The sequence below is a fragment of the Ochotona princeps genome, chromosome 6 (genome assembly GCF_030435755.1).
Source record: "Ochotona princeps isolate mOchPri1 chromosome 6, mOchPri1.hap1, whole genome shotgun sequence".
NCBI classification, from domain to species: domain Eukaryota; kingdom Metazoa; phylum Chordata; class Mammalia; order Lagomorpha; family Ochotonidae; genus Ochotona; species Ochotona princeps.
Window position 1 is genome coordinate 35808544 of NC_080837.1, and position 25700 is coordinate 35834243.

Consider the following 25700-nt stretch of genomic DNA (forward strand, 5'->3'; position numbering starts at 1 on the left):
TCTCATTTTTTTCCCTCCTCTATATTATTTTTACTTTTATGGTACAAGGCTCTGTAACTTTTATGGTTCTATAGGCTCTGGGATTTCTTCTACCATCTCCCCATTTTCCCTCCCCCAACTTATTTTCCCCATATTATTACAATAGTATAGTCCTTCATAAGCAGTCATAAGCCCATCATTCTGTTGTTTAAGTGTGTTCTGGCATTACTGGTACAGACAATGCCAGACGGTCCAGCATCCTATTGTCAAGATACATCCAACAGTTTCATTGAGAGTCCATCTTGGATTTAGAAGGAGAGATGCCTACTGCAGTGTATCTTCACAACTGGATATGATAGTCTCTATTGTGCAGTTACTATACATCCTCTTAAATGAGAAGCCATAAAACAAAATTGACAACAGGAATGACAATAAAACAAAAGATCTTCAGAACCATGGAGTGAAATTACATGCTACTGAATAATCAGTGTGTTGATGAAGAAATGAAAAAGTAAACACAAAAGCATCTGGGAGGGCCCAGCGCAATAGCATAGTGGTTTAAGTCCTCACCATTAATGCGTTGCCGCTGCCAAGATCCCATGTGGGTGCCGGTTTGAATCCCAAAAGCCCTGCTTCCCATCCAGCTCCCTGCCTGCGGCCTGGGAAAGCAGTTGAGGTCAGCCCAAAACCTTGGGACCCTGAATCCACATGGGAGACCGAGAAGAAGCTCCTGGCTCCTGGCTTCAGATCGGCTCGGCTCCAGCTCCTGTGGCTACTTGGGGAGTGAATCAACAAACGAAAGATATTTCTTTCTGTATCTCCTTCTCTCTGTAAAATATAACTTTCCAATTAAAATGAATCTTTAAAAAAGTAAAGAGTGAAAAAAAAGGAATAATTTAAAGGGGGAAAATTTATCCTTCCCATCTTGGCAAGTATTATAACATGCTTATGTGGGGCCTGGCACAGTGGCCTAGCAGCTAAAATGCTCTTCTTGAACGCATTGGGATCCCAAATGGGCGCCGGTTCTAATCCCAGTAGCTCCACTTCCCATCCAGCTCCCTGCTTGTGGCCTGGGAAAGCAGTCCAGATGGCACAAAGCCTTGGGACCCTGCACCCGCATGGGAGACCTGGAAGAAGTTGCTGGTTCCCGGCTTTGGATCGGCGCAGTACCGTCCCGTTGCGGCTCACTTGGGGAGTGAATCATCGGACGGAAGATCTTCCTCTCTGTCTCTCCTCCTCTCTGTATATCTGACTTTCCAATAAAAATAAATAAATCTTTAAAAAAATATAATTGTTTTAGAGATACCCTTTCTGAAGTTGCCCATGATTTCACAAAGGTTAGAAATTAAATACAATTCGGCTTGGCGGCGTGGCCTAGTGGCTAAGGCCCTCGCCTTGATCCCATATGGCCGCTGGTTCTAATCCCGGCAGCTCCACTTCCTCTCTGTCTCTCCTCCTCTCAGTATATCCGACTTTGTAATAAAAATAAAATTAAAAAAAAAAGAAATTAAATACAATCTTATTGTAACAGTAAAGAACATATTTCTCCCATTTGCCTCATGAACTCGAGTATATTGAGCTTGTTGCTGTTTGAAGCTTATTTATTTGTTTTGCTTTGTTGTAGCCTCGAGCTATGGCAGGTTTTCGAGGGACAGTTCGTTATGCATCAATCAATGCTCATCGGAACAGGGTAGGTATCCAAACTAATTGAATCTGTAAAGCATTCTTATGGCTTGAATGTGATAGGTTTTTAAAAGTATTTTCAATTTACGTGCATGAGAGATACAAAGAAACAGAGCCAGACAGATGTATTCTATCTTCTGCTTTACTTTCCAACTGTCCACAGACAGCTGTAGACCAAGTGGAAACCAAAAGCCCAAAACCCAGTGCAGGTACCCCAGGAGGGCAGCAGGGACCCCAGCACTTGAGCCATCATATGTTGCCTCTGATCCTGCTTATCAGCAGGAAGCTGGATTGGAATCAGGACTTGATCTAGACCCTGTGATACTGGATGTAGGCATGCCCAGAGGCCTTATAACCACTGTGCCAAGTGCTTGGTCCTACATTAATTTGAAGATACTCAAAATGTTTATGAAAAATTGGCATTAAAAGATAAGATTATTTTGATTGCAACTTTGAAATTCTTATAGTTTTTCTTGATTTTGCCTGATCTTTTTGAAGACGCCTCATACGAAGGCATCAGATGATACTTGGGAGCAGAGAATGGTTGTATAGAGTCACATGGAAAATAAAACTTTCAGGGTGGCAGGGCCAGAGGTGGGCGGGGGGAGGAGAAAAGAAAACTTTAGAAAAAATAACAGCTAAATATATTTACAGCTGTAGAAAACCTGTACCCTTAATTATGTATAACATTTAAAGCAGAATTTTTGGGCCCAGCGGCGTGGCTTAGCAGCTAAAGTCCTCACCTTGAATGCGCTGGGATCCCATATGGGCGCCGGTTCTAATCCTGGCAGCTCCACTTCCCATCCAGCTCCCTGCTTGTGGCCTGGGAAAGCAGTCCAGATGGCACAAAGCCTTGGGACCCTGCACCCGCGTGGCAGACCTAGAGAGGTTCCTGGTTCCCGGCTTCTGATGGGCGCAGCTCCAGCCATTGCGGCTCACTTGGGGAGTGAATCATCGAACGGAAGATCTTCCTCTCTGTATATCTGACTTTGTAATAAAAATAAAATAAATCTTTTTAAAAAAGCAGAATTTGGGCACGGTGGCGTGGCCTAGTGGCTAAAGTCTTCACCTTGAAAGCCCCGGGATCCCATATGGGCACCGGTTCTAATCCCGGCGCTCCACTTCCCATCCAGCTCCCTGCTTGTGGCCTGGGAAAGCAGTGGGCTGGGAAAGCAGTTGAGGATCTTCGTCTCTGTCTCTTCTCCTCTGTATATCCGCCTTTCCAATAAAAATAAATAAATCTTAAAAAATAAATAAATAAATAAATGAAATTTAAAAAGCAGAATTTTAAAGAGATTTCAAGAAATTATTTGTGAATATCGTACAATCCATATCTTATGGAATGTTTTATCTATAATTTATATTTAATATGAGATTTTATACCTATCAAACCTTCCACTTTCATAAAGATTTATTATATATACAACTTTAAATTTTTTTTTAAAGATTTATTCATTTTATTACAGCCAGATATACACAGAGGAGGAGAGACAGAGAGGAAGATCTTCCATCCGATGATTCACTCCCCAAGTGAGCCGCAATGGGCCGGTGCGCGCCGATCCGAAGCCGGGAACCAGGAACCTCTTCCAGGTCTCCCACACAGGTGCGGGGTCCCAATGCATCGGGCCGTCCTCTCCTGCTTTCCCAGGCCACAAGCAGGGAGCTGGATGGGAAGTGGAGCTGCCGGGATTAGAACCGGCGTCCATATGGGATCCCAATGCTTTCAAGGCGAGGACTTTAGCCGCTAGACCACACCGCCAGGCCCACAACTTTAAATTTTTAATTTTAGTGAACTATACCTTTCCTCTTGTTATTAAAAATTGCAATGTTTTTCTCCCTTCAGTAACTTTGATTCTGTTATTCTGCTCTGTGTTTTTCATTTTCCCATTGCTGGCTTTTAATTATGAGTAAAGGCTATGGGCATTGTAAAGATTCTCGGTCTATAGACTTGTTGAAAGGAGTTTCAAAATGTAAAAAGTAGCTCCTTAGTAAAATAAAGAGAAATCTTACCTGTTCGTGTTACATGAAGCTAAAATTACTTTAATGAAAATTTGGCCCCTGATAAAACATTATACGAAGAATATGCTAATCTCTTACATGCTTTGCACCAGTTATTTTGTTATTTAAGAGTATGTTTGTAAGTTGAAAATGGTATAGAGTTTTTTTTTAAGATTTGTTTTGTATTTATTTAAAAAACACAGGGTGGGGGGAGAGAGAGAGAAAAATGAAATGAATCTTCCTTCTGTTAGTTAGCTCTCCAAAGGGCTGGCATGACTAGGCTGAAACCAGGAGCCTAAAACTTCTTCTGGATCTCCCATTTGGATGTGGGGGCCCAAACAGCTGGGCCATCCTGTGCCGCTTATTCAGACATAGTAGCAGGGAGCCAGATCAGAAGTGAAGCAGCCAGGACTTGAACCCAGTGCCCATATGGGATGCCAGGTGGAGGTGTGGTGCTATAGGTGGAGGTTTCACCTACTGTGCCACAATGCTGACCTTAGTTAAAGGCATTTTTATCAATGTTAGCACTCAACTAATCATCTCATTTGGTTTAATTCACTGTCCTTTGATATCTAGTCAGTTATTCTTCCTTGAAAATAAAGTTCTGTTATTTCCTGGATAGATTCTAATAAAACTTTAGACATAGTAGGGTTTTTTTTTAGCTTATTATATTAAAGAATTAAGTCAGCATTGGAATATATCCAATACAACATTCTGAGATGCTAAAACATTTTGGAAATACAATAACCATGTATTTCCAAACTAGCTCTAGATAGAGTTTCTATACATTATTTTTTTCATCCTAAAGGGAGATATTTTCTCTTTTTTAAAATTTATTAATTACATTGCATTATGTGACACAGTTTTATAGGCACTGGGATTCCCCCCACTGCTTCCTAAGCCCTCCCACCGTGGTGGATTCCTCCACCTTGTTACATTACCACAGTTCAAGTTCAATTGAGATTCTTTCATTGCAAGCATATACCAAACATAGAGTCCAGCATCTTATTGTCCAGATAAGTTCAACGGCTTCTTGGGGAGACCATCTCTGGTCTGAAAGTAGACCCGGCAGAGTATCATCCTGATCAATTAAAAGCAAGGGAGATATTTTCTAAACACCTCTCCAGCATACAATGTTCTAACAGTTTTTGTTAGCCTGATCCTTATTTGTTCTTCATCTAACATTTGGTAGTGTGTAGAATAGCAATGGTCGTTATTAAAAATTAATTCATTTTGGGCCCAGTACAATGGCCTAGTGGCTAAATTCTCGCCTTGCCAACACTGGCATCCCATATGGGTGGCAGTTTGTGTCCCAGCTGCTCCACTTCTCATTTTGCTCCCTGCTCGTGGCAGTAGAAAAGCAGTAGAGGATGGCTCAGAGCCTTGGGATCCTGCACCTGTGTTGGAGACCTGGAAGAAGTCCTTGGCTCCTGGCTTCAGATCAGCTCAACTCTGGCTGTTGCAGCCATCTGGGGAGTGAACCAGTGGCTGGAAGATCTTTCTGTTTCTCCTTCTCTTTAGAAATCTGATGTGCCTTTTCAATAAAAAACATTTAAGAAATAATTAAAATTAATTTTAGAGGCAGAAAGAGAAAAAGAGAAAACTCTGTGTAATGGTTTATTCCCCATATGCCCACAACAGCTGAGAGACCAAAGCTGAGACCTGAGAACTCAATCCAGGTCTCCCAGGGTCCAACTACTTGAGTCATTACCACTCCCTCACAGAGTCTGCATCAGCAGGAAGCTATAATCATGAGCCATATCTGTGACTCAGCTCCAGGCTCCTTAAGGGCTTCCAGGCATCTTAAACACTTGGTCAGATGCCCACCCCGGAGCCGTGATTCCCAATCGTTGCTGCTCCTCACCGATCTGAGGGTTAGGCGCTTTACATAATCCTGCAGCTTCACAGCTATCACTTTATGTGGGGACACAGGAGTACAACTAGTAGGACCTCCAGCGTTAGAATTGCTTGTTGAATTTCATGTTAATTCTAACATGCTTCTTTCCTTCATACTCTCTGCCCCAATCTAAAAATAATGCAGTTCATTTTTATATTTTTTCATTGCTTAAAACTTAACTTTTTTAGACAAATATCTTTTTTTAAAGAACAAAATTATTTTTACTTGAAAGATGGATTTACAGAGATAGAGACAGAGGAGAGAGATACACTGTCTTGCAGCTACTTCTCAAATAACTGCAAAGGCAAGAGCTGGGCTAGTCTAAACCAGGAGCCTGGAGCTTCCTCTTATGTTACGTTGGACCCTCCTTCCCTCCCAAGCAAACTAGCAGGAGCTGATTGGAAGTGGAGCAGCTGGGACTTGAACTGGTGCCCATATGGGACGTCAGCCCTGCAGGCAGAAGCTTATTTAACCTACTATGCCACAGCATCTGGCCAACACAAGGGTTTTTTAAAGCACTTGAATTCTGTTCACTCCATGTTATTTGCTATCTTACATCTTAATCATTTATTAATATGTTTTCTATAAATACTTTGAAGAAATAATTTTATCCTTTTTGTTCCCTTAATTGTTACCACTTTGTAATAGTTTTTCCCCCTTTTCTTGGTATTGGGGGTGCTACTTTGGACATCTCTTTGTCTTTGGTGTCCAGCAGAGAAACTAACATCTTCCGAAATGTGAATTTTTCTTATTCTGTTTGGAATTTGTGCTTTCTAAATTTGAACTTCCTTGTCTTATTGGTTCTGGAAGATTCTCAGATGCCTCTTTTTCTTTTTCTCTATACCTCTTTTTTTTTCCAGATCCGTACCTCTTAAACTTACTGTCAGGTTTCTGACTCTCTGCTGCATTTTAGTCATTTCTTCAGATCTGCCTTTCTTGTTTTTATTCTGCGATGGGGTTAGCTTTTAACCTATCCACTGAGTTTTATAGTTGTAGTTTTTAAATTTCTAAGTGTTCTTTCTAAACCCTAGATGCTATTTTTCTATCTATTTTTATTTTATTTGAGAGACTGAGATAGAGACCTTTGTGTCAGCTAGTTCACTTCCATACATGATTACAACAGCTTGGCTTGGGCCTGGTAGAAGCCAGGAGCCTGGGACTCCGTGTCTGTTTTCCCATATAGGTGGTGAAATCCAAATACGTGAGCCCTCACTTGCTGTATTTCAGGGTGTGCATTTACAGGAATCTGACATTGAAAATGGAGCTGAGACTCAAATGGAAATATTCTGTTATGGGATATAGACATCCCAAGTGGCTGCTTGCCAAACATGTTGTCAAACATCTGCCCCATTATTTTTCTTTTGGCAAAATATGCTTCTTTTTTGTTATTAGTTTGATTCTAGCTTTTATTTAAACCTTATATTGTTATTCTGTATCCTATAATTCCTTATTCTGCTCTTGAAAACTTCTTCTGCTGATACTGGTTCATGGTAGTCAGCTTCCTAGTATATTTTGTAATTTGAATAAAAAAACTGTGAATGGTGAGGTTTTTCCCTATAGGAAGGACTCCTATGAGGCCTGAATTTAAAAGTACTTCCATCTCAAGAAATGTTCATTTGTGTCTGTCATCACATGGGACATGATCATTCAGGAAACATTTCGTATCAGTTTTTGTATGTGGTTTCCTATACCATACAAGTAGTATAAATTTAACCTCCAAATCTAAATGGACATCGTGCCTGGGCCAACTGATTCTCAAGGCAATTTTTTAAAAATCTACTCAGTTGGGCCTGGTGTGGTAGCCTAGGGGCTAAAGTACTCGCATTGCTTGTGTGGGGATCCTGTGTGGGCACAAGTTTGTATCCCGGCTGCTCCACTTCCCTTTCAGCTCCCAGCCTGTTGCCTGAGAAGGCAGTAGAGGACTGCCCAAAGCCTTACTACCCTGTACCCACAGGGGAGACCTGGAAGAGGCTCCTGGCTTCACATGATCTCAGCTCCAGCCATTGCAGTCACTTGGAGAGTACACCAGCGGGTGGAAGTTTACTCTGTCTCTCCTCTCTCTGTAAATCTGCTTTTCCTAATAAAAATAAGTAAATATTTTTTAAACAATCTACTCATTTTACTCCTTTAATAGTGCCTAAATATAGAAATTAAGTCAGTACAGTGGGGTGTACATAGAAACTGTTGTGCTTGTGGTATATCCTTAGGATGGTAGGGGAAGGATAATCAGTACTATTTCCTGTGCTAGGTAGTAGGGCAGTGGGCTTTTCAATGTCCACTTCCTGGTTGATTAAAGTTGTGGTGTACTCTGTTTTTTCTTCAGATCGTATAAATCTTTTGCATTTTACTAAAGTTGTGACAAATGCCTTCAGAATAGACACAGTTTTCACATCAGCCTTTTCTGATATAAGATGCCAATTTTACAAAAATTTTGGCTATTAGGATTTCCCTTGTTAATAAACTCTAATTGTTAATTATATTATTTCTACCATTTCTGGATTTTGGGATGTTCTTTCATATCAAAAAGGTTTTATTTATTTTTATTAGGCAGATTTACAGACAGAAGTATATACAAAGAGAAAATCTTCTATCCACTGGTTCACTCCCTGAGTGACCATAATGGCCTGAGCTGAGCCCAGTGTGAAGCCAAGAGCCTGGAGCCTCTTCAGGTCTCCCATATGGGTACAGTGTCTCAAGGCTTTGGGCCTTGCTCTACTGCTTTCCCAGGCCATAAACTGAAAACTGGATGGTAAGTGGAACAGCCAGGATATAAACCCTGGCACCCATATGGGATTCTGGCTTTTGCAGGCAGAGAATTAGACAATTGAGCCATCATGCTGGCCCCCAGCTTTTTAATTTGTGTATTCTGCCATATAGATGGCTTTACAACCATGTAGATATAAAGACAAATTTATCAGGTCATTTTTATGGGAAATAAATTTATAGACATAGTTAGATACAGTAAGTTTTTAGCCCTAATGGATTGCACTCACATGGAGCAAAGAATATAATGTGACTTAATTTTTTTTTTTAATGAAGGAAATGGGAAGACACGATGATCTTTGGTCTTTATTCTACATGTTGGTGGAGTTTGTGGTTGGTCAGCTGCCTTGGAGAAAGATAAAGGACAAGGTAATTTTAGAAATGTAATTTTTGATTGGGAAGGAAAGTGTTTTTTCTTGAGTAAGCTTTTTTATTGAAAATTTATAGGATTTATAATCTGAAGATACTATCACTGTATCCCAGTAGTTGATTCTTTTCTGTGTGCTAATACTGCTTTTTTATGTTCATGGAGAACAGGTTAATTTTAGTCATTGTTTCAGATGTTTATATCCCTTTAAGCTTTTTAGAAGTATTTTAATAAATAATCTTTTTATTTAATTTGAAAGCTGGATACTCAGAGAGATCTCTCATCTGCTGGTTCATTCCCCAATTGCTCATAAAAGCCATGCACTGGGGTCAGGCCAAAGCCAGAAACTCCATCAGGTTTACTGCCTGTGTGACATGGACCCAGGCACTTGGACCACCACCTGCTACCTCCCGGGATGCACATTAGCAGGAAGCTAGAATCTGGAGTAGAGTCTAGATTCGAACCCATACCCTCTGAAGAGGATCCAGGTGTTACAAGTGATATCGTAACCGCTGTGCCAGTCATCCAGCCCTCTGCTCTACTCTGCATTTAACTTGGTTAGATCTCTCTCTCCCCTCCCCATGATAAATGAGCTTTAGGCTGTTGTCACACCTTGATTGTTTGGCTTGAAAATTGTGAACTCTTACTGACAAAAGGTGATCAGAACTCTTTCTTTTAGAGACTATTAGTTCCCTGATACAGAGCTCTATGCAACCATTTTCATTATGCTTTACAGCTTCCTCCACCCCCAGCAAAAGCACTGTGCATTAATGCTACTAGGCAGAGCTCAGTTCTTGCCTTCTGCTTAATTACCTGCTATCTATTACCTACTGTATACCCTGGAGATAGTTACTAAGAGCACTTAATGCATAGCTGTCAAGAAAAATTGGCTAAGGTTCCTTTTCTCTTTCCTTCCCAGGAGCAAGTAGGCTCTATTAAGGAGAGGTATGACCATAGACTCATGTTGAAACATCTCCCTCCAGAATTCAGCGTCTTTCTGGACCATATCTCTTCTTTGGATTATTTTACAAAGCCTGACTACCAGGTAACCATCTTTGTGAGTTGTTTGGGTTAATTTTTCTTCATCTCTGTCTTCACTCCTTGTAGCTTGAGAGTGTTATAAATGTATATGGGAAGTCCTTAGATTATTACTGTTTCAATTCTTCCTGAGAAATCGAGGGAAATGAACTGCTAGTGACAGAACCTTTGTGTTTGTTTTCTCCCTCATGGACAAATTCACTGCATTAAAGTTTTAGGTTTGTTTGTCATGTAACAGATTTTACTGTCCCTTTCATGTTTTATTTAATGTATAGAACCCATGAGAGTTCAGAGTATATAAATTGTGTAGCTATTTTCTTGAGCAGAAGGAAATGTCTAGCTAGGAAATGTGTCTGCCAAGGGCTTAAGTGCTGCATATCACATGTTAATGTACTGTACTGCGTCAATCACTGGAAATTATTGGCTTCCGGTTCATTGGTTGTTACTGAATCATTTCCTTAGACTATCAATTAATGAGGCCTCCTAGGGGTCAACAAAGTTTACCACAAATTGCATCCCTAACCCCAGCCAGCTGTGTTTCAGAAGATTCTGTTAGTCATAGGAAGAACTTGATTAGTACTAGATGCAAAATAATTCTGGTTAACCATAATTAGATGTTTTACTGTATTATGTGTATCTACCACACATAGACATTATTGCCTGTTAATAAAAGTTTTAAAGGGTTATCAGTGTTGTCCAGTCACAAGATTGAGTATCTATAGCATAATGCATTTATTTGCATATAGTAGTTTTTATTGGTTAATCTGCAGCTTTTCTGTCAGATAAAAACCATGCATAATCAGAGATACATTGTACAGCCCTAGGTCTTTAGAGACCTTAAGTGGCAAACTCACCTTTTTGTCAAATAGCTAGTTGCTTTATAAATTATAAGAACTGTGTAACACATGAGGAGAATATATTGTATATGTATGAGTTGCTTTGGAATATGCTCTTACCTATACGTTTATTTGTATTTTCTAATGCATAGAGTTACATTAAAGAATTCTAATAAATAATAAAGTTATACCTGTAAGACTAGATTCAAGAAGAAATACAGAAGATTCCAGCTTCATTGTTTTGAGTGTTAATTTGTTTTTTTTATTGGCAATGTTTGGTTGTGGGCAGACTTTTTTTTTTTTTCCCCGAGTTTTACAACCACTTCATGATGCCTTTCCAGATGCGTGGGCAAACATTTTTGAATCCCGTCATCTCTTAGTTATAATCAACCCAAGGCAGACTGTACACCAACTGAAATTTTTTTTTGCATGTTACCAACTGAAATTTGAAATGTAGTTCTGTAATTAACTTAGCAAATTATTTTTTTTTTTTTGTCTAGCCATTGTCTGCAGAACTCCTCTATCATTTAATAACAAAGTGTGGTAATTGTCCTTTTTTAAAAATAGTTTTTTTGATAGAGTTGGGGTAGCAAGACAGGAAGATGTCTTCTACCCTTTGTTCCATTCTAGCAGTGAAATTCATTCCAGCAGTGGGCCAGGTTGAAACTGGTAGCCAGGAGCTTCTTCCAGCTCTCCCATGTGGATGGTAGGAACCCAAACACATGGGCCGTCTTCCACTACTTTTCTCAGGCATTTAATTGGGAGGTGGATCAAAGTGTAACAACCAAAACTTGATACTTTTACCCTCATATTTTTACCCTTTTTGTCACAGTGATGCCCCTTATTTTGGGAAGAGAAAAAGCAAATGTAACATTTTCTTTGTTGAAGCTTTTATACCCAGAGGGCAGGTGTGTAGGATCTTTGGAAAAAAGATGTTGATGTGATTGGTGTGATCTTGTGTTTACTATGAGGCGTTAGACTGCAAAAAGGTTTGGTCTTTGCATTTCTGTTTCTTGCTTCCTACACAGAGCCTTGCTACCATCTTTATTTTGAGAAAAATTACTCTACGTTAAGTGCTCCTGTGAACTCCTACTGTCCAGATAGTTAGTTCTGCAATTTTAAATACATTCCTGAATTTGATTTTAGTTACTGTTCTTTCAGAAATTTAACTTCGTTGTTGGATGACCAATTAAGTTGGAAACAACCAGCCTTGAAAGCCACAATTTGCGGGCCCAGCGGCATGGCCTAGTGGCTAAAGTCCTCGCCTTGAATGTGCTGGGATCCCATATGGGCGCCGGTTCTAATCCCGGCAGCTCCACTTCCCATCCAGCTCCCTGCTTGTGGCCTGGGAAAGCAGTCGAGGACGGCCCAAAGCCTTGGGGCCCTGCACTTGCGTGGGACACCCGGAAGAGGTTCCTGGTTCCCAGCTTCTGATGGGCACAGCACCGGCCCATTGCGGCTCACTTGGGGAGTGAAACATTGGATGGAAGATCTTCCTCTCTGTCTCTCCTCCTCTCTGTATATCTGACTTTCCAATAAAAAGTAAATAAATCTTAAAAAAAAAAAAAAAAAAGAAAGCCACGATTTGCACATTTACCTCAGTTTCCTCAATAAATCAATGAGGAATTTAGCCACTTTGAGTTATATCTGCGTGCATTGATTATTGCTTCTGCCAGATATAAACTCCGAATACAGGATTGTATTTTGTTAACATTTGTATTTCTGTATTCAGTACATAAATGAATTGAGTGAGTTGTATATTACAGAATACAGTAGAGTCAGAGAACACTGTGCTTACTTGACAGCAAGAGAGAAAACTTTGACTTCTGTACCTCTGCCTGCTCTTGGCTCACTCAGCCATGTCCTGTCATGCCACTCATGGTATTCCCTCAGCAACAGAGTAGCCCCAAGTCAGGGTTACCATATGTGAGTCTAAGGTATGAAAGAAAATCCTTTTTCCCTTCAATGTTACCACTAAATGAAGCAAAAGAATGCAGTATTCTCTCTTTTATGGACATCTTAAGGGTTTTATAATTTCAGCTCTGCGATGTTTTTGCCTTGCCTGCTCCATGGATCTAACCCTACCAATATATAGTGGTGACAGCCTTGTGTTTAAAAAATTTGTTTACAGTGGTGCTTTGCTATACACTATTTGTATGACCTTTCTTTCTAAATTTCAATTTTGTAATCTGTGAAATGATGGAAATACCTCCTAAGCAGTATTTGTAAGATTTTAGTGAGATGACTGTGAGAATGTTTTATAAATTGTAAAACATAATGTAAATGTCAGTGGTTTTACATGTGCCTCAGTGCACTTGCGTATAATTAATTTTTTTTTCATTTTAAAATTCTATTCAGCATTACGTCATGTTCCTTGGTCTTACTAAGGCAGTGAGAAAATTGTTTACCTTATAGACTAATTGAGAACCTGAAAGAGGAAATGTTGAAATATTGGCCCCTTTGTGAACAAATATGCTGCCTCTCACAGCCTCAGATACTGGGGCAGCTGACCATGGGGACACTCCTAACTCACTCCTTTAACCTGGGCTGAATGGTGAAAGAGTGAAACCTCTTCCACTCATTCTCTGTTTGATCTCCAGTGTTTACTGCTCCAGTGTTTACTGGTTATGTTCTACAGAAGATAAACGCAATGCATTTTTCGCCCTCTGACATTTTGGGCAGGAATCTTCCAGAAGAACAGAAAAATCAGGAATGTGTGTGCGTTTCCTACCCTTTATTGAATCTGCTGATCCCTGAAAGGATGCTTTTTTTTTTTTTTTTTTTTTTTTTTGCAGTTAATGGCTATAAACCAGCCAAGCCAGCATTGCCATTGTACTTTTTAGGTTAAGTACTTGTTTTAAAAAAAAAAAATTATTATCGATCCATTACTTTATCACTTATTAACTGAGGATTCAGGAGTGGACATTCTCAGTGAGCCTTTATTATTACATTACAAATGATTCTTACATTCTGCAAAGGCTGAACTTTGTGTTTTCTTTGAAAGGCAAATGAGGATTTCATTTAGAGGTAAATAGAGTTATTAATTGCGTTTTGTGCTAAGGGTAGGAGGAGTATTTGGGGGCCAGAACAGTAGTGTAACAGGCTAATCCTTTTCCTGTGGTGCTGGTATCACATGTGGTTGCTCATTGAAGTCCTGGCTGCTGCACGTGGAAAACCCAGAAGTTCCTGCCTTTAGACCAGCCCAGCTGCGGTTGTTGTGGCCATTTGGGGAGTAAAGCAACAGATGGAAGATCTGTCACTGCTCTCTTTGTGTCACTGCCTTTCTAATAAAAATAAATGTATCTTTTTAAAAAGAAACAAGCAAACAAACAAAAAAATAGGACTGCTTCCCTCAGGCTCAGTTAGTACCTGATTGTTATCAAGAATAAAGACATTTCAGGTGGTGGAAGCTAGCACCAACCATCTTTGTGGGTAACCTGGAGTTAAGATATAGTCAGTTCATTGCAGATAATACATAGTTTTTAAATATCCATTTATTTTTGAAAAAGTTACAGAGAGGGAGAAAGAAACAGAGACCTTCTATCTGCTGGATCACTGTCCAGATGGCCGCAGTGGCCAGCATTGGGCCAGGCTGAAGTCACAAGACGGGTAGCAGAAGCCCAAGCACTTGGACCATCTTCCAACTGCTTTTCCTAAGCCATTAGCAGGGAGCTGGACTGGAATTGGAGCAGACTGGATACAAATATGAGATGCTGATGTCACCTGCTGTGGCATAACACTGCCCCAGATAATACACATTTTTTCTGGTTAAATTCTTTCTAGTTATTAAGAATAATGGACAGTCATTACAGAAGTTTGCTGTTACATAAAGTAAAAAGTTCAAATTTTTCGGAGTCTCACTACCTATATGAAGTAAATGATTTTTAATACTTTTTAGTATTTTGAATGGTTTGCTTTTAAAAATTATTTTATCATGTTTCCCCATTGTAATTCAGTTTCTTTTTTGTGTGTAATTCAGTTTAAGATAAATGGATAGCTTCCTTTTCATATGTGTAAGTAGAACAGACATTAGCACAAATAATTTGCAATAGTTTCCAAATAGAAAGCAGTGCTGCCATTTTTGCATGCCCCTACCCTCTTCAAGCTCTTCCTTCTCTTTTCTTTCCCCTCCCTTCATCCATTCAGAGAGAGTTTCCCTTCCTGGTGATATTGTGTTTCCAGTGTGTCTCACACTGTTTTATCAGTTACAATTCTTGGCAGCAAAGTGTGAGTGTTCCTCAGAAGGTCTGGAAGTTGTCTTAAAGTATCAGCCACAAGTTCAGATTTCTTTGCTTTCCTCTGATTTGTTTTAAGGCTCATGTGAAATTTACTTCTTTGTGTTCGTTATCTTTGTTTTTTAAGATTTTTTTTTAGTTGAAAAGTCAGATACACAGAGAGGAAGAGAGACAGAAAGGAAGATCTTCCGTCTGCTGATTCACTCCCCAAGAGTCTGCAACAGCCAAAGCTGAGCTGATGAGTAAAGCCAGGAGCCAGGAGCTTCTTCAGGGTCTCCCATATGGATGCAGGATCCATCCCAAGGCTTTGGGTTGTCCCCCACTGCTTTCCCAGCCTACAAGCGGGGGGTGGATGGGAAGTGAACTAGCTGGGACATGAACCAGCACCTAAATGGATCATGGCACATGCAGGAGAGGACTTTAACCACTATAGGCTGCTGCGCTGCCACCACCCCCCCTTTTTTTAAGATTTATTTTTTTTTATTGGAGAGACAGATCCACAGACAAAAGGAGAGACAGAAAGAAAGATCTCTGTCTGCTGCTTCACTCCCCAATTGGCTGCAGTGCCTGGAGCTGAGCTGATCCGATGCCAGGAGCCAAGAGCTTCTTCCAGGTCTCCCACGTGGGCGCAGGGTCCCAAAGCTTTGGTCCGCCCTTGACTGCTTTTCCAGGCCGCAAGCAGCGAGCTGGACGGAAACTGGAGCAGCTGGGACAGGAACTGATAGCCTGTATAAAATCCCAGTGCATGCAAGACGAGGATTTAGCCACTAAGCTACCATGTGGGGTCTATGTTCATTGTGTTTTAAAGTAGTATTACAAATGCCATTCTCTGAGAAAATTGTTCAAGAAAACTGTGCTACAGTTGTCAGATGACTTCAAATTGGCACATGATTGTTTCTCCTTAGGGGCATGTTTACCCTAGTTTGAGAAATGTGGGCTCTAAATGAGTTTGTATTTTCTAAGAATATGCTGTTAAATAAAAGGATTATGCAATTTGAGTGTGTACTAGATTTCCAACGATTACCAGTGGAGACCTGTGGGACATACCTTCAATAGAGGAAGTCTCAGAATCATTTGGAAGACTTTCTTCAATTTTATTTTGCCTTTTTTCTAGTTTGAGAAACTATCATAGTGAGCCCCTGCTCTGAGAAAAAATATTTTTTTTCAGTAGTGTTGCTGTGGACGAGGCCTTTGATCAGGCTAGATCCAGGTTCTTGTCTCCCAAAAGACTTTGAGGAATAGATACAGGTAAGGGTGAGCAGGGAAGCAAGATTTATATAAGGGTAGAGTGAAGGTACACACTCAGAAGGAGTGCTGGCAACCTCATGGGAGAGTGCTACAGTTGGCCGTGTTTGGGGTTGTCCTTTTCTTAGTTTTTAAATTTTTAACAGAGTCCTCATAATTTGTAGGTAAAATTCTATAAACATAATATTCCCTTCTTCCTTCTCTCCTTTCCTTCCTTCTCCCTCTCTCTGACTCTTTTTTTTAGCTTTTGAGATAGCATATTTTTAGATTTACATTGCAGTAAAAAGCTTAATACTTTACAGTTTAACAGGTAAAAAGCAAAACGTTTAGTAGTACTTTTAACAATGGCAATAAACTATAATTTGATCCTTTTTTGATTTGGTGTCTGGAATAAGACTTAATTGAATACACACAAGGGGGCAGAATTTGAGGCAAGGCTTGAGTACCACCCATTTCTATGCCTCTGAAGAATTTTTACAAACCAGAGGTATTGTGGTATCATGTGATAGGGGCTACTGCATGTGGGGAAATCCTGCAAATGTCATTATATAGGGTGTATAATAGGATTGGGATTCAAGTGCGTAATGGGAGTGGTATGCTAATCAGATCATTTTATTATCATTGTGGTACTAAGCCTGCAACCAGGTCAGATATCTAAGCTGGCAGAACCCTAGCAGCCTTGTTTGCATAACCAGTTGGGCACAGCACTCACCTACCTGCAGCAGTATTTATTTCCTCTTCCCTCAATATTCTGGTATAAAAAAGAATGAGGGCTGCCATATATACACAGATGTATATGTGCACACACTACTGTATTTATGAATGACTTAATAGTGATATAGTAATTTATATTACTCTCAGCTCTATTGGATGAGATGTCATGAATTCAATTATCAGAAATGTGAGTCCCTGTCTTGTTTCTACCATCCCAATTTGATGAATGTTAAGATTTTTTTTGTCACTCTTGACCTCAGTTAGGAAGTTGTTTTGCTAAAATAGAATTGTCTTTAAGATATCTACAGACATCTGCTAAGTGTGGGCATTTTGCCCCCACCAGAATGCCTTAAATGCTGCAATAAGTTTAGCTTTCCTTCCTATTTTTTAGATATGTCCTTCACTTTTTCCTGTTACTGGTCTAGTATCACTTTCACAGTAATGAATTGTGTTTGTGTTTGATTTGAGGCTGATGCTATGCAATACATTTTCTAAGGCATATAATACTCTGATAAATGTAAGAAAGTAATTCCATGGTAAAATGACGTTTGACATAGGATTGTTTTGTTGCAGGCAAGGACTCAGCAGTGGCAGTCTAAGTGCTGACACAGCAAGATGGGTGCTGTCTTGTGGATATGAACTAGACCTGCCAGCCAGGTCAAGTCTCACTCTGTGAGAACCTGGACTCATTGAAGAGAGGGGGTCTGGTCCTGTGTCCTGGGTCCACATCTGTCTTCCTGTCCTCTTTCACCTGTAATGTTTTGAGGAAGTCTAAACTATAACATAGATCATTTACATAAATAAAATGCAACAAAATAAAATTTCTTAGATTTTTATACCGTGCCGTTTCTAACTCTACCTTTTTCATTTCCTTTCCTACATTTGTGACACTTTTAGCAAATGTTATAAATATTCTTAAAATGTTTTAATGGTACCTGTTGTGTTTTAGCACCTGGAGATGCAATGATGAACAAGAACAGAAGGCACTGGCTTCTTGGAGTCTGAGTTGAAAGGAGAAATTAATAAAACACTCAAAAATAGTTGTAACTTTACAGTTGGTAGCATTGGAACACCCTCCTTATTGAAGTGGTTTCCTCATTTGTTGCCTAGAACACCCCGCTGTTTATTTTCTTTCTTGCTTGCCCACTTTTTTGGTTACTCTTGTTGAATCTTTTTTTCAGCCCATCCAAATGTTGTAGTACTCGGGCTTAGATCATGGACACCTTTCCTACTAGCTGGTCCTGTGGTTTTAAGTAATACCTCTTGATATCTGTGTGTGGATAATTCTCAAATTTGTGCCTAGATTCCCTGTTCTCCCTAAATCCATAAAATGTAAATAGCTTATCCCCACACTCACTGCTTTCCATCTCACTGTGTTGACCCATGGTTCAGGACAGAAACCTAAGTTATGTTATATTCCTCTCTTACTCTGTTTTCATCTAATCCATCACCGAGATGCGGTTCCAGGATTAGGTTCCTATTCTTCTTCCTCTTAGCACCTTTATTGTCGCCATGCTGATGCAACTGACAGCAGCCTCCTAACTGTTCCTGACACCCTATAAAGACTAAGAAAATACTAATATTAATTCAATATAGTTATTCAAATGTAGTCCTTTTTCAGATTTCCCTATGTTAGCTATCAGTTTTTAAAGATGATAGTAGAGTTATTTTATGCTTCTGAAGTGCTTTGCCTTGTAAAAGAAGGTTTATTATCGGCTTACTTTCTTTTTCTTTTCTTTCTTTTTTTTTTTTTTTTTTTTTTGTGTGTGTGTGTGGTTTAGCTTCTTACATCTGTGTTCGACAATAGCATCAAGACCTTTGGAGTAATTGAGAGTGACCCTTTCGACTGGGAAAAGACTGGAACTGATGGCTCCCTAACAACCACCACTACTTCCACCACTCCTCAGTTGCACACCCGTTTGACTCCTGCTGCAATTGGGTATGTCTCGAATAGAACATTTTGTTGTATCTCTCCTGAAACTTAAAAAAAAAATCTGTCTTTTTTCACCCAGATACTCTCAGGTGATGAAATGCTAAGACATATGGGAATCCCACTGGATTTCCTTAAGTTCGCATTGCTCTTGTGTGTACCTTGGAATTGCTTCTGTTGGAAAACCCTAATAGATCATACTTTGAAATAGGGCTAAGTGTTTTTATGACTTGGTGATGTTATATTTACAGTGAGTTTTCTTCAAAATGAGAAAGCACATAGTAAGTTGTGTTTCTAAGGATGTGTGAAACCCTGGAAAGAATGAGCCTGAGGTTACATCTGGAGGGTAGTTAAGTTTGGTGGGAAACAGAACATGTAGCGTGCTTCTCTCAGGGAAACAATCTGCTCTTCATCACGTGCACTATGAACAGCTAAGGGTGATTTCCATATTTACATGTTCTTAGTATTTAGTTTTTTTGGTGTTTCCTCATCTACATTTATTCAGTATAATTCATTTTGGTTTTTGATTTGTATTTGTTCCTTTATCTCCTCTGTTTTATCTTGCCTACAAACACTGACCATGGTAACAATACATATACATGCCAGGGCACTTAAAAAAGTTTGTGAAAGAAGTTTTATTGAGAATATGAATTTATTTCTGTGCAAAAAATTTTTGAAACCTTTTTGAATCATAATATTTCCTCATTTATTTTCCATGTACTATGAAAAAATGTTTATGTACTCCAAAAATTATTATATTTTCATTTGTTGTTTGAAAGGCAGAAAGAGACAAACACTGCCAGAGAGAGAGGTCATCTGTACTGTTCACTCCCCAATTGCCTGCAACAACCAGGTCATACACAGCAGCTAGGAACTCTGTCCAGGTCTCCCTTAGGGGACGAGGGCTCAAGTACCATCATTTGCTGCTTCCCAGGCTACACATTACTAACAACTGGAATTGGGAGAGGAGCCATGACTCCAACATAGGCACTCTGATGTGAGATGAGGGCTTGCTAAATGATGCTTTAACCAAAAACCAAAAATCCAGTCCAAGAGATTTATCTTTTAGCATTGATCCATTCAGGCCAAAATGATCATGAAAGTCAACACATCGGGTAGAAAAATTCTCTAAAACATCACTAGTCTTCCCATAAGAATTTGAAGTGCATACTTCATCTGAACAGGGCCTGATTGTTGTCTTAGAGTGGTTCACCAATAGAATGCCTGACTTGCCATTCACAATAATTACATGTCAGTATGCCTGGTGGGGGTTATAGGGAGTCGCCCCAACTAGGCTGCAGCTCCCACTGGTTTGCATGAGGGTGAGTATGAAGTGGGCAGGATCAGACTGGACTAGGCTGGAAACAGAACTGACCCAGCAATTGCAACAACCAGCATGTGGATAAGCTAATTGGTGCGACAGACTGTGCCAGACCCTGTATTGACAAGCACACACCAGAATCAGGTCTGGGATCACCTCAGACGAAGTTTCTTTGGAGATCCCTCCAACTGAACTGCTGGACTCAGAATCCCAACCATGAAGAGACTATGTCAGCAAGTGGATTCTGAATAGATTTCATCGTGATTGAAATGGCAAGATTGGCAGCAATTCAGACCTGTTGAACTATCAAAACTGCTTGCTTGAGCAGGACCCTCGGAGCATGCCCCCATTGGGGACCTGGGATGGGTGGGAGGCTGGGTGGGACTTCTCCCTTCGTTTTTCCATTGAGCCCAGATACAGGGGAAAAAAATGATGATATTAGTGTGAAAACAATGGTCTTACCAACTTTCCTGTAGCCCTTGACCCTTTATACCCTAATCAACTATGTAAGATTATTAAAATAATAATAAGAGAATTTTTCAATAAGTAAAAAAAAAAAAAAAAAAAAGGAAAGAAAAGAAAACATAGGGGCTAACATTGTAGCATATCAAGTTAAGCCACCGCCCGCAACTACAGCATCTTATATGGGTGCTGATTCATGTTCCGGTATTCCACTTCCAATTCCGCTCCCTGCTAATATACCTGAAAAAGCAGCAGAAGATGACTCAAGTACTTGGACCCCTACCACCCACATGAGAGACCTGAATGGATTTTTCACTCTCCTGACTTTGACCAAGCCTAGCCCTAGCCATTGCAGCCAACTGAGGAGTAAGCCAGTGGATAGAAAGTTGGTCTCTCTCTATATATATATATAGTTCTCTCTCTCTAGCTCTGCCTTACAAATAAATAAATGAATCTTTAAACCAGATTAATTTACTACCTGTTTATTTTCTTATGGAGCTTAACACTTTTCTGTCTGTAGTATTTTATTCTCTAAGAAAAATTGTAAATAACGTAAAATCATATAATTAATGAAAAGTTCCTAGAAATAGACCAAATATTTTTTTAAAATAGTTATCATATCTGTGAGTTATCATTATTAGAATTTGTATCTTTAAATCATGTAGAAAATTCTGCAGTTTTTAAATTTAAGTTATATTTTATAAAATTGGCTTGACTTAAGTTTTCAAGCTGTATATGTATGGGTGATTGGTTTAAATTCTCATGATTATATATGGACCTAATAATTTAAATCCAAAGGCAAAATGTACAAGAATCTCATAGTTATTTTTTATTTTGGTCTCCTAAAGCCCTGCCTTTTTAAAAATTCTCATTTTCAGAATTGCCAATGCGACTCCCATCCCAGGAGACTTGCTTCGAGAAAATACTGATGAGGTATTTCCAGATGAGCAGCTTAGTGATGGGGAGAATGGTATCCCTGTTGGTGTGTCACCAGACAAGTTACCTGGATCCCTGGGGCACCCTCGTCCCCAAGAAAAGGATGTCTGGGAGGAGATGGATGCCAACAAAAACAAGATAAAGCTTGGAATTTGTAAGGTGTGTATTTGTGGTATAGGAAGCGATAGTCTTTATATGGTGTCTGATAAGGTCTTCCGTTTTGGCTTTCTTGCTTTGTTTTCAAATTGGGGGTGAGACGAGGTCTCTTTTGGGCCACTTGTGTAAGCAGTCTGATCATATTCATGAGGATTCTTTCTTACCATTTTCCACAGGGTGCATCTCCTGATACCATCATTTTGAGAGGATTTTGACATAAATTTTGAGGGGACATAGATGTTCATACCATAGCATGTATATACTTTGAATCAAGAGAGGTATAACAATGTTCTCTGCACAGATGTGATACACCATAATGTGGTCTAATTATTGCATAAGCACTCTTTCTACCAGTAATAATCAAGAGTGGGGTCTGGCGGCGTGGCCTAGCGGCTAAAGTCCTCTCCTTCAAAGCCCCGGGATCCCATATGGGCGCCGGTTCTAATCCCGGCAGCTCCACTTCCCATCCAGCTCCCTGCTTGTGGCCTGGGAAAGCAGTCGAGGACGGCCCAAAGCTTTGGGACCCTGTACCCGTGTGGGAGACCTGGAAGAGGTTCCTGGTTCTCAGCATCGGATTGGCGCATACTGGCCCGTTGCGGCTCACTTGGGGAGTGAATCATTGGATGGAAGATCTTCCTCTCTGTCTCTCCTTCTCTCTGTATATCCGGCTTTCCAATAATAATAAAATCTTTTAAAAAAAATAATCAAGACTGAATAATGAAAAGTAGATACTAAGCATCAGAGTTTTATAGTATCAACTGTGCTTGTCTTTCTGGCATCAAAAACAAATTGTTCTTATGGAGAAAGTCGTTAGTGTTATCTTCAGTTGCCAATGTATATGGCTGTGTATTTGAGAGATTGAAATAATTTTGGACATGTAAGAGCTTAATTAGTTTCGTTTTCTGTCTTTCATTCATTACCACTACTTACTCTCAGTGAAATTTAAACGGTAGATGGTTTGCTCCTAAGCACTACGTCCACTATTTATTATAATAGTGTATACAGGTTTTTCTTTTTTTCATTTTCTTTGAAAGGCATAGAGACAGACAGATCCTCTATCTGGTGGTTTCCTCTCCAAATGCCTGAACAACCAGGTCTGGGCCAGCTAAAGCAAGAAACTGGGAACTCTGGAACCTAATTACTTGAACTGTCATCTACTACCTGCCAGAATGCACATTAGCAGGAAGCCAAATCAGAAGTATGATAGCCAGAACTCAGACCCAGCACACCAATATAGGAAGTGGGTTTGCCAAGTCATGGATTGAGCCATTGTGCCAAATGTCCACTGTGGTGTATAGTGGTGAATGTATGTGGTAAATTTATAATATAGTTTCCTAGACATTAGAAGCTATTTCCTTTTTTAAAGATCTAGATAAAGCATTTATGTTAATATTAAACAACTCAAATGTTGGCTTTTAGATGAATAATTTCATCAATTCAACATAGTTGAGTACCTTCACTTGGAGATTTACTAAATTATTTGCTCTGCAGGTGCTTTTTAAAATTTTAAAAATTTTGTCTTGGAAAGGCACATTTACAGACAAGGAGCAACAATTTTTTTTAATAGATTAAGGAATCTTTCCAAGAGAAAGATCTTTCGTTCACTGGCTACAACAGCAAGAGCTGTGCCAATCTGAAGCCAGGAGCCTCCTCTGAGTCTCCCGTGTGGATGCAGGGGCCCAAGGTTTTGAGCCATCCTCCACTGCTTCCCCAGACCACAGCAGGAAGCTAGATGGAAAGTGGAACAGTCAGGACACAAACCGTTGCCCATATGGGATCCTGACACTTGGAGGTGGAGGATTAGCCAGTTGAGCCACAGCGCCATCCCCTCCTGAATATTTTGATTCATCTTTTAGTATCAGTTCTAGGAACTGCGTGTCTATTCTCTATATGAATAGTGGCCCCTCTTCATCCTATTTTCTGTCTTGGACTTCAGTTAATTTTATCTTATACCTTCTTATTCTGTATGTAATATTTCTTTTTCATATTTTTCTTGCTGCATCTCTTTCTAGTAATTTCTTCAGTTATGCCTTCCAGTTTGCTAATTAGTACCTGAGCTTTTTTTTTGTGCTAGCTGATTTGCAGTGTTTAACTTGTTAGTTGAATAATTAATATTAGATCAGTTAATCTCAAAATGACCCTTTGTTGATCTTTGTGACATTTCTTTAATCACTCTATACAAATCTATTTTATATCTGCACCATTTTAATGTCTTTGGAGCGTAAAAGGTTTTTTGCAGTTATTTCTGCTGACTCTTCATCATGATGGCATACCTTCTCATGTGTTTACCTTTGTTTTGTGCTCATTAATTGGCAAAGACCTAATTTGGGAGTTGGAGAGCCTCCTTTTAGAAGAGATTAGCTTGTGTTTCTCCTGGTAGCCAGGAATATACCTCTCCTGTGACATCAGCTGGCTGTCTTCCTGAAGTCGTAATCCAAGTCGATGTCTCAGATTTCCTCTCCCAACACACTTTTGGTGCAGAACTTGACTTTCCTGATAATTATGCTGCTCTATGTTTCCGTCCTTAAACAACCCACTTTCTTAGGCTGTCTGCTTCTCAGCCTTCTGGTCTGTCTGAGGTCTTTGTGTTCTCAGATTTTTATTGCTTGTTTCTTAGAGATGAAACAAAAATAGCGCACAGGGCACCTAGGCATGGTGATCTCTTCTACCTCTTGTTAGACCACCCATACCTCCAAGAGAATTGTCCTTTCAGGTTTTAGTTCAGTGTAATGTGATCCTGCAAGTGTCTAGTCAAACATACTGAGAAATGCCAAGGTTGTTAAGTGTTTTGAGATTATACCAAAAGTATTTTTTTCAGATGCAACTGAGTAAAAATCTAGAAAACTCAACCAATAAAGTGTTAGTGAACAAAAATGAAATGAAGCAAATGTAAAAATACCCAAATCTTTGGAAATCACGTCTATTACAGCCTCTATTTTTAAAGGCTTTACTGACTCCTCTCATGTGTAGTTGCAGGAATGTATTTCATAGTCTTGTCTTATATTTTGTCTAGGCTGCTACTGAAGAGGAGAATAGTCATGGCCAAGCAAATGGTATGCTCAATGCTCCAAGCCTTGGTTCACCAATCCGTGTCCGCTCTGAGATCGCCCAGCCAGACAGAGATGTTCCACTCGTGAGGAAGTTACGTTCCATCCACAGCTTTGAGTTGGAAAAACGTCTGACGCTGGAGCCAAAGCCAGATACTGACAAGTTTCTTGAGACCTGGTATAAAATAGTTTTTCTTTCTCTTTGAAATTTCTAAGGTACCATTTTCCTTATTTTTATTTCTATTTATATTATAAAATTTTTTCAAATAAAAATTTCTTGCATTTCATAACACTGATTCCCTAAAGTTGTCATTTTCATCCGTACTTTTTAATTATTATAATCCTGATTATTAATGTGAATTGTCTTCTTGGATCACAAATGACTGGCATTTGAAATGGAGCATTGGAACTGGTAACTTTGTAACTATAGGTGCAAGTTTAATGAACATTTTTGCAGTTGCTTTATTTAGGCCGTGATCTCTTCTAAACAATTGTGAGTTGGAGACAGCATGATAAGGATAACTTTAGGCAGAAACGAGGGGAATGCATGAAATTCATACACCAGGGCAGGCAGTTCAAGTTGGTAAAACCCTTCTTTGTGAAATGGAGTAAGAAAACATTTATGTAAAAAAAATCATTTTTGTTCCCCTAAGGGTCATAATGTATGTAGAGAGAAGATAAAACCTTGGGGTACTATGTATAGATAATAACTGTAATTTCTGGTTACCAGGAATATTACCATACCACAAAATTTGATAAGATGGAAATGAAAGTTCACAAGCAGCTTGGGATATGTTCTTTAGTTATAAAAGTCGTCAGTAGTATTGAGACCTGAGTTGATAAGTCATGCCCTTCAGTTGTACTTATCAGCTGGTCACTGTTGCCAATGAAATGTTAGTTTAGAGGGATCATGGATTTGACTCTCTTGGTAGTTGCTGTGTCCCAAGAGATTCAGCCACTTTGGTCCTAATTTAATTCAGGTTCCATTTTAAACAGTCCTTTGGAGATATGTGTTTACTATAACTGTGTGATGTAAGCATATGTTTACCTGTTGGCATAATGTAAAAGAGGGACTAGGGTTGAGACAGTTATT

The 25700-nt window shown here is 39.5% G+C and overlaps 1 protein-coding gene across 10 annotated transcripts in view; it reads left to right on the forward strand.

Annotated features, from left to right (window-relative positions):
* TTBK2 (tau tubulin kinase 2) overlaps positions 1-25700 on the forward strand; it is a 132750-nt gene that overhangs the window by 93614 nt on the left and 13436 nt on the right. For all 10 annotated transcript variants that reach the window (XM_058665986.1, XM_058665984.1, XM_058665983.1 and 7 more), the window contains 6 exons: positions 1604-1669; positions 8597-8689; positions 9607-9732; positions 18537-18694; positions 21347-21563; positions 24574-24785. In XM_058665986.1, coding sequence (XP_058521969.1) covers positions 1604-1669; positions 8597-8689; positions 9607-9732; positions 18537-18694; positions 21347-21563; positions 24574-24785 — 872 coding nt within the window. The remainder of the gene's footprint in view (positions 1-1603; positions 1670-8596; positions 8690-9606; positions 9733-18536; positions 18695-21346; positions 21564-24573; positions 24786-25700) is intronic.